Below are 9,865 nucleotides of genomic sequence, written 5' to 3' on the forward strand. Positions count from 1 at the left end.
TGTACAATTTTCATTTAGGAAGTTTTTCCATCCGAGGTCGTTTGAAAAATTCGAATTTCAAATTTGAGAGATTCAAACGTAGTTTTGCATGATAAGATGATTTCAAATCAAAAAGTTGTCAACTACATAGTTTCATAACTTTTGGAGATCTACAATTTTCATTTAGAAAGTTTTTCCATCCGAGGTCTTTTGAAAAATTCAAATTTTAAAATTTTCAAATTCAAACGTCGTTTTTGCATGACAAGATGATTTCAAATCAAAATGTTGCCAACTACAAAATTTCATAACTTCTCAAGATCTACAAAGTTTATTTTGGTCATTTGTTCATCCAACATAGTGGTAGTAACATTGTTCATAAATTTTATATATCTCTCTTCTACTTTCATGAAACTAATATGAGAGATATGAGAGATGTAGATTTTATGAACAACGTTATTGTCGCTTTGTCAAATGAAGAAATGATCAAAATAAACTTTGTAGATCTTGAGAAGTTATACAACTTTGTAGTTGAAAAGTTTTTCATTTGAATTCATTTAGGGCCTCAAAAATTGTTTTGAAAAACTGATTTGCCGAGGGCAAAAAAAAAATACACACGGCAAAATGCCTCTTTGCCGAGTGCCAAAACAAAGGCACTCGACAAAATACATCTTTGCCGAGTGTCAGAAAAAAGGCACTCAGCAAAGACGCATTTTGCCGTGTGCCAAAAAATAGCACTCGGCAAAATACATCTTTGCCGAGTGCCAGAAAAAATGCACTCGGCAAAGACGCATTTTGCCGTGTGCCGAAAAATAGCACTCGGCAAAATACATTTTGCCGTGTGCCGAAAAATAGCACTCGGCAAAATACATCTTTGCCGAGTGCCAGAAAAAATGCACTCGGCAAAGACGCATTTTGCCGTGTGCCGAAAAATAGCACTCGGCAAAATACATCTTTGCCAAGTGCCAGAAAAAAGGCACTCGGCAAAGACGCATTTTGTCGAGTGTTTTTTTTGCCGAGTGTATTTTATTTGGCACTCGGCAAAGACCGTCTTTACCGAGTGTCCGATAAAATACACTCGGCAAAGCCTCCGTCACTCGACAAAGTACCGGTTTCCGGTAGTGCTTTCTCTATGATATTTTCACAGCCGATTCAAGCCACGAGCCGGCGGTGAAAGCTGGCCCAAGTATGTAACTCGGCTATAGACCCTAGCCCACTAGTTTGACTCACTCCCCCTCTCCCCCTGGACAGACGCAACATTGCCACCTCTACCTCTCTCACCTTCACAACCCCCCCCCCCCCCTCCCCCCCCCCCCCCCCCCCCCCAACGACCACTGAGGGAGGGCCGGCCGCTCCCCTTCCTGGCGGCAGGCAAGAGCATAGCCAGTGAGGGCGTGCCTGGCGCGGACGACCGAGTGAGGGTTTCTAGTTTCCAAGTGAGGGCGTGCCTGGCGCGGACGACCGAGTGAGGGTTTCTAGTTTCCAAGTTTTTAAAATATCTTCACTACAGACAAGGCTTCGCTCGATGGCTTCACGTTCGGAGGCCAAGTAAGCGAAGCTGTAGCCAAAGACATCTACAAGGTGCACGCATTTGATCCATGTAGGCTTGTACTACAAGTATCCCATCCCAGACATCTACAAGGGCATGAGTCACTGTTAAGCTTGATATCAATCAAGATCATATCTATTGATTTCACCCAACATCTCTGTTGTAGTTCTTGAGCCCTGACATACTATAGATGATGATGATAGTTTGAGATGAAAATATTCGTTTCGATATTGTATCATATGATCTTTTCCTCCAATATATCTCCAGACTCCAGTGGTGGATGATGTGTTACAACCTGCTGGTAAGCGTCATGTGTTTATGCAGCTCGCGCCTTAGTAACTTGCCTGATGGCAACCGTGGTATTGAATCAACAAAACAAACTTTACGTATCTTCTTGTAAGGGGCAACCTAATGAAAGTTGATTTAATTAGCATATATGTACATATATAAAAATTGTATGTAAGCTGATAGTTAGTGCAATGCAAAGTGTAATCAAGAAATTAAGTAGGACGTTGGTAGGCCACCAGTGTAGTCTGTACCTGTTTGGCAACGAATTCCATTATTTGGTCTTCTGTAAGATTATTGCTCCCATTTTGCCTTACAACAAATGCCATCGGTAATTGTCCTACTTCTTCATCTGGGTATCTATATAAAAAAAATATCGAATGGATTTGAATCTCGTAAACATGAGATGTTGGGAAGAACCAATTGTGATTCTTGGACAACAAACATTTGGAGTTCACGCGATTTGTATACTTCCAATCATAACGATATAGGTTTGTCCTAACTCCTAATAGTCAAACATTGTCAACTTGGTGCCATTAATATAATTTTTATGTGGATTGACAACATGAGGTTAACATTATTAAATTCACTATAAAATATTTTTATATAATATATACTCCCCCATCCCAAAAAGGAATTAGAGGAGTAAATCAATCATAAGTTTGACTAAAAAATATAAAAACACTAATATTTATGATGCATATGTAACAAGTATTATTAGATTTATCATGGAATATTTTTTTTATAATAAACCTATCTAGAGATACAAATGTTGATACTATTTTCTATAAACCTAGTCAAACTTGAGATTGATTGACTCCTCGAAAAGCAAGATTTACTTTAGAGATGGATGGGGGAATTTCTTTTCATCTAAGTCAATATATATTTTATGTATACTTGCCAGTCAAAGATGCAAAAGTTTAACTTAGGACAAATCTATATTGATTTAACTTGTGATTGGAGGAAGTAGTAAATACATTTTCAATACATGGAGATCTTGATATAATTGGATATATTTATATATTGAAATTATGCCAAACTATTACATAAATGTTTTGTTGCAATTAAAATTGATATATTAGAAAAAAAGGTGTACAGCTTATCAGTATGGAATAGTATAAATAGTTCTATAAGTAAGAGTTCTAATTTGATATTTTTTGTTGCCATAATAATTATTAGTGGTTAACGATTTTATAAGTTTTTAAGAAAATGCCGAAATATTATATGCTTATTAGGATACTATGCAATTCAAACATTGTTGAAACAATGTTTCATCGAAATAAACAATATATAGATATTTTTCTTATCCATTTTCAAGAAAACATACGAGATAACTGCAGCATCCAATATCCCAGGGATCAAATGCAGCACATCCTCCAACTCCGTTGGTGCAACCTATGTGTCAAATAAAAGGATTGCATGTTATGGCATGAAATTTGCTAATGGATGATGTAGGAGTGAAACTAATAAGTCACTAAAAGCTAAACAGGTCAAATACCTGATATGCCTTGTACTTAATTATATCTTTTAGTCTATCAACAACGTAAAGGAAGCCATCCTCATCAAAATAGCAGAGGTCACCAGTTTTAAGCCAACCATCAGAGTCAAATGCTTGATTGCTTGTTTCATCACCACCAACATATCCTATGATTGGTAAACAATACATTTTCATGGAGCTAAAAGTGGCAACCATTCATGACTTTGAGACTTGTAACAAAAAAATTATTGATTTATATTATTTACTACTATATTTTAAATTACTTTGATGATTGTTATTGTTTGCTATGAAGTGCATCAATTGCCAAATAATCTAACAGTAAAATTTTTGTCCTATGCTACTATTTTCTCTATGTTGAAATTTGCCTTTGTAATTTTTGTTTATGTGTACTATGTTATATTGGCCCACTAAGCAAATATGATATTGTATCAACTAAATTATATCTTAAATTAAGTGTATTTTTCTTTTGGTCACTCAATAATGGTGTGCGATGATCAAACAAACATTGTTAGCATTTAGAATGATTGAGGAAATGCATGAACGTGATTACTTTATCTTATTGTTACTACTTGGAGACTTCCAATGAAACCTTCACATTACTTATGAGACTTGTTAGAACAAAGATAATTCTTAGAAATGCTCACAAAAATAAGAAAGATCTATCTATCAATTTAGTAGAATTTAGTCACCATTGATAATAATAGCCATTGGATCTATTTTGTTTTCTTAAAAATCATCCACCTCTACAATTATGACAAATAACATAATGCGAGCCCCATAAATATGCATCTAAATTATCTAACTCTGTCATTATAAATCATGATATAAACTAATACCGACATTTCATCTAAAATCCAAATTACTCTGCCACTATTATGATATATATAATCTAAGTAACCCCTTAAATTCACATCCAAATCCCCTAATTCATCATTATTGTTAAAATTAAACTGAAATACTCCTTTCAAATTTAAAACCAAATCACCAACATCTGTTATTATGAAAACAATGTATGCATAAAAAATTTATTTCTAAATTATCCACTTTTTGCTATAAGATATAAAAAATACTTAAATTGAACATATATGTTATTACCACCATGCATGCATGCATGCATGAGCAATGAATATACATGTATATGTTGAATTAGGTAAACTTATATATTCTGAATAAATATGACTTATTTATATTGATAATATAATTGAAGTCACTCTATTTTTTTCTCTGAAAATACTACTCCAATGACAATCTTAAGCGACGTACCATCATAACAATTAAGAGTGCAGTCTAAGACCTAAAATCCCTATTTTTAATAAAATACAGAAGGAGGGTTTAAATAAAAGGTATAATAAATACAAAAGTTTCAACTAACATGTGAGATGAATGTTTAAAATTGAAAATCTAGATCCATAGCCTAACAAGATATGGATACAATAAGAACCACCAAAATTTAAACTCGGCTTTCAACTATAAACACCTTGAGGGCAATGTAGAGGGAGAAACATATGGGAAAAATAATAGAGTAATTGATAGGATCATACAACTATTAGAGATTACATAGAGTATATAGTGGTATTACATTAGAAAATAACACATATCAAGAGCGTGTGCGCAAATAGTTAAGTACTGTTGATTTATTATTGTAGGTACTAAACATGAACGTCACACTCATCTACTAATAAGATTCAAACCAATGTAGGAGCATGGGTTGGCAGACTGTCATGAGATAAATACAACAAGAAAATTGTTATTTTTATATATTTATGAATGATATTAAATAAGTTTTTCATGAGATAAACACAACATCCAATTATTATTTTATATTCCTGCAATCTCTTTAGCGATTTTTCAATCTTACAATGATCGGGGTGCCATTTAGTTGTATTTTATTTATTAACTCTTGATTGGACTTGGAAAATGATGTTGTATAGTGGAATCTTCTTCTTACGTCTTTGTAATAGAAAAATATTGGACATATAGGTAATTAAGTTCTGATATGGTACCTAGCATGACACTTGGGCCTCGGATACATAATTCGCCTTGCTTGTTGGTTGATAAGAGTTCACCACTAATAATGTCAACAACTTTGGCTTCAACACCGCTACATAGCCGACCTGTTGATTTTATACGATGACATTCCTCACGACAGACCATGTTTGATATCACGCCACCCTCAGTTGATCCTAGTGCCTGTAGTCCGTAAATAAACCCATCAAAGATACAGGAGTATGAGTATTATGGCTATATTTTGCTCGAGAACCAGACAAGTGAAACAGTGACACAGATTCACGGTGGTCTGTGGGCACGTGTAAAATGTTGCTGTCCTGCGCCCGCCAACATAACTGTAAATCGTAAAAGCCGGCCACGAGATCCTCGTGCGGTGTGATTGATGTTGATGGAACGAAACGAAGATGCAAGTTGCCCTACTGACGCGGACCTCTAATCTAATTCATAAAATTAATGGCATTGGCAGAGATGATGAGGACTACTTACCAAAAACAGCTCGATGTCGGGAAACCTTTCATGGAACGCCGACGCCGCGGCGGTGCTCAGCGGCGCACCGCCACAGACGATCCGAACAAGATCCGGGAACCCCTCCGGTCCGATGCTGCCTCCCCGCGCTATGGCCGCCACGACAGGCGGCGCGACGAACATCTGCGTGGCCCTGCATCTCGAGGCGGCGTCCAGCACGGCTGCCGCGCCGCCGCGGGTGGCGGTGACCACGACCGTGGTCTCGGCCATCAGCACCCCGCGCATGAGCATGTGGAAGCCGTACGAGTGGAACATGGGCACGCCGAGGAGCGTGACGACCGCGGGGCCTCCGGGCGTCCGCCGCGGCGGTGGCGAGCGGTGCTGCAGCGCCGACGCGATGAGGCGGCGGTGCGACTGCGCCACCGCCTTGGTTCGCCCTGTCGTGCCCGACGAGTAGCCGATCGCCGCCACGTCGGACTGCCGCACCACCTCGACCGGGGGTGGCGGCACGCCTGCGGCGAACCCCGGTTCGTCGTGGCCGTGGAGGAAGGACTGGAACTGTGGCGAGTCCAGCAGGATGACGGATGCCTTTTTCTTCCCTGACGCAGGGACTTTGCCGACGGTTGCTCCGGTGGCGAAGACGACGGACGGGTCGCACAGGGCTACCGCGCGGGCGATGTCGGCGGGCGCGGACACCGGGCTGAGCGGCGAGACGACGGCGCCGAGGGACAGCAGCGCGAGGTACAGCACGGGGACGTCCAGGCTGGGCGGCGAGAGCACGAGCGCGACGTCGCCCTTGGCGAGGGCGACGCCGAGCGGCGCGCCGCGCAGCGCGGCGGCGAGGGAGCGGACGCTGGCGAGGAGCGCCGGGAACGAGAGCGCGGCGCCCGTGGACGCGTCGACGAAGGCCGGGTGCGCGGGGAGCGGCGACGGGAGGCGCGACCAGGCGAAGGACGGGAAGGAGACGGGTACGTCGTCGTCCTCCGGTGGGAGCGGGATCGGTGGGCGCAGGCTGCGGAACGTCCTCGTGCTCGGGCAGAAGCCGCTCCGCGGGTCCATGGATGGATGGATGAGACGCTTGCGCTTGCTGTTGCGGTGTTGCTGGTGAGCACGCCTGCGGCTCGCTTCCAGCGTGAGAGACGGCAGCGGTCAGCTTGTGGCGGCAAATCACAAATGGCACTCTGCAGGTAGGAGTACGTACTTGCGCATTGCGTGTGCTTGGAATTGGACTTGGATTTGCAGGTGAGGTGACGTGGATTTGCATTACTGTGTGACTGTGGTGCCCACCGGCCACCGCCCACGCCCACTTTACTATAATTATGTACGTAAGGAAGATGATCGTGCCGCGTGATTATGCAGAAATAGTACGAAATGATCGGCCTCTTGGTTTCGTCACAAATGATCGTTAATTATTTATTGTTGACTGGTTTGGTGTAAAAGAAAAATACTGTTCCAGCTTATACTCTATAAACCAGCCAACTGGCCATTTGCAAGAAAGGCCGTGAAGCATGCACGTACGTTGTGACACCGACGGGACACCTACTACTACTAGGAACTTCACTCCATTCCCGATAGCAAGTTTCAGTCGAAGGTCGGGAACGAGGGGGCCGTTACGTCCTCCGGCGGGAGCGGGGTTGGTGGGCTGCGCGGCGAGCTAGCTAAGCACGGGTCGTTCCGCCGCGGAAGGCGACAGCGGCTACATTACACACATGCGCGTCGGTGAAATAGTCCTTATGGTGCAGGTGACAGGTGACAGGTGACAGGTGACAGTGAGGTGGCCTTGCCTTATTTCTGGTTGGCTCACTGATAAAAAAAAGTCTGTCTACGGCTGTTTTATACAGTTTTAACACATGATTTATTTTACATCATAGGATTAAGATCCAACGGCCTCTGTTCTTCTTCTAGATCCAGCCTCCACGGATCACAAATCACAGATCACATATCATAATTTTTTTTCTATAGAAGAACAAATCACAGATCGACCACCGCTGCCGCCGCCGTGGTGGATGAGGAGTGGGGCGAGTAGCACGGCCGTCGGACCACGAAGGGAAGCAGCGCACTGCCGGTCGGGGAAGTGGCTGGGCCGCGCCGCCGCCGGTCGGGGAAGGGGCCGGACGGCGCCGTCGGTGGTTGGAGGGTCGACGCCACGGGAGGCAGCTGGCCGTCGTCGCCGCAGCCACCATCAGTGAGGGGAGGGGCATCGCAGGCTCGCAGCTGGCTCCGACAGGGGAGGGCCCTGCCGCCACCGAATCCCACCTCGCGGTCGTGGAGGGCGCCGCCACTGAGATCCACAAATGGCGGAGGCGGGATGACGGGGATGCATGCAGGTGCTGAGACCACAAATGGCGGAGGCGGGATGACGGGGGATGCATGCAGGTGCTGAGACTGAGAGGGAGAGGACGGGAGAGGAAGAGAGATAAAAAAATCTATGTGTTTTTTCTGCTAAAACACATGTTTGTTGTATAGCATTTTTGTAAAAAGAAAAACAGATCTTAGAGCATTTTTAAGAGACTCTTCGTATTCTTCCTAAATGCCAGGAATAGAGATTTTGGTGAAAAACTACTCTCCAACAGTTTCTCTAAGTGGTTATCTAAATATAGCCATCTTCTTTTCTGAATTTTTCGCTAGCCAAAAATAGAAGACGAGAATGGTTTTCTAGAGTACGCAAGAGATATAGAAGAACTGTTCAAGAACGAAAAGAGACAGAAATCGATTTTTATGCAAATAACTCTCCAAATAATGATTTAGAGAGTGAGATTTAGAAAGACCCTTGGAGATGCTCTTACCACGTGGTTGCGTAAAAATTCAATCACGACTCGAGAAGACAATTAGGTGAGGAAGCCTAGACTATTTCTAAATCTCATAACCATTTTTATTCGTCTTTTATACTTGCATTGGGAACTCTGTCCTATTTCTTTTTTTTTCACGTCCTTCCACCCCTATATTAGAGCATCTCCAAGAATTCCCAATAAAGCCTCATAATCTAGTATTTTTGATAAAAAAATAGAAGAAAAAAAAACTCATCTTCAAGAGTTACCAATTCCACCTCCCAATCTTTTGGCACTTGAAAAAAATTATCAAACGCACGGATATATCCGCGTGTCTTCCACGTTTGTATCGGTCTGCCAATCTAAGGTGGAGGGGTTGAAAAAAATAAAGAGTAGGAAAGGGTTTTTGATGCAAATGTACAAGAGATAAATAATATATAAAAGTGGTTATGATAATTTTGAAATAGTATAGGATTTACTAATGTAAAATTGTCTTCTATATTTTAGGAGTGAATTATTTGAAATTGTTGAAGATGATCATATTTATTCATTCCAATACTTTTTTGACGAGTTGAAAAACTACATGATTTTGGAATGAAATTTTTTGTAACTTTTGGAGATGCTCTTAGCCAATCGATACGCGTGTGTATAGGGAGGTAAGCAGAGGGTTCAAGGTTAATTCCTGCTCGAGTAAAAAGTGTCTTGCTTGTCATCCTGATCCTCCCACCATTCCTATTAAGACACTGCAACTTTTGGGTTCTGAATTTTGCAAATTGAACGGAGGATGTCACTGAGGAAGCTCTGCTGAAGAAGAGAAGACAGGCGAGTCCCATTGCAGCCAGAAAGAGTAAAAAGGCACCAAATAAGGACCAGGCTCACGAGCCAGAGGAAGGTGGATCTCAGGTTCCAAGTCAGGATCAGATGAACGAGTGAAGATGGTGCTGCATAGTGACTGCAGGATATTTTGTCTGTTTAGCACTTATTTTGTAATGGTTCACCTTGAAAACAAGATGTTAAGGATGATACCCCTAGCTGTGATATGGGAGGAATGCCTGATTGTATCAGAGGCATGCTTTTGGTTGGATGTAATGTTGGTTATTAAATTTGCTAAACAGTTAGCTTGTAGGGTTCAGTTAACTGATGCCCTTAATGTAATTCTCCCTCCAAATGGAATACCATCAAGGATAAAGTGTTGTGACGTGGTTTGTTTCCAGGAAACAAAAAAGGAGGTTCTAGATCTGGCTTTTATAAAAAATGTCTGCCCATCCTGGTTTGACAGTTTTGAGTTTCTACCTTCTGTGGGTGCATCAGGGGGAC

At 42.1% G+C, this 9,865-nt stretch overlaps 1 protein-coding gene across 1 annotated transcript; it reads right to left on the minus strand.

Annotated features, from left to right (window-relative positions):
- Window positions 1-1,414: 1,414 nt before the first annotated feature.
- Window positions 1,415-7,281, minus strand: LOC136538718 (4-coumarate--CoA ligase-like 7). Its single transcript, XM_066530682.1, has 6 exons — window positions 5,802-7,281; window positions 5,312-5,498; window positions 3,309-3,454; window positions 3,138-3,205; window positions 2,065-2,170; window positions 1,415-1,933 (listed from the first exon to the last, which is right to left on the minus strand). Exons 1-6 carry the CDS (start codon window positions 6,837-6,839, stop codon window positions 1,814-1,816), a joined length of 1,665 nt encoding a protein of 554 aa, XP_066386779.1. The 5' UTR covers window positions 6,840-7,281; the 3' UTR covers window positions 1,415-1,813.
- Between the last annotated feature and the right edge of the window lie 2,584 nt (window positions 7,282-9,865).

Source organism: Miscanthus floridulus, chromosome 2 (assembly GCF_019320115.1).
Source record: "Miscanthus floridulus cultivar M001 chromosome 2, ASM1932011v1, whole genome shotgun sequence".
In the NCBI taxonomy this organism is placed as follows: domain Eukaryota; kingdom Viridiplantae; phylum Streptophyta; class Magnoliopsida; order Poales; family Poaceae; genus Miscanthus; species Miscanthus floridulus.

Excerpts from the sequence above, each read along its gene's own strand:
- LOC136538718 (XM_066530682.1), bottom strand. The coding sequence starts at position 6,839 with ATGGACCCGCGGAGCGGCTTCTGCCCGAGCACGAGGACGTTCCGCAGC. Across the intron at positions 5,499-5,801 it reads CCGACATCGAGCTGTTTTTG|GCACTAGGATCAACTGAGGG; the intron begins GTAAGTAGTCCT and ends TACGGACTACAG. Across the intron at positions 2,171-3,137 it reads TTGGATGCTGCAGTTATCTC|ATACCCAGATGAAGAAGTAG; the intron begins GTATGTTTTCTT and ends TTTTTTATATAG.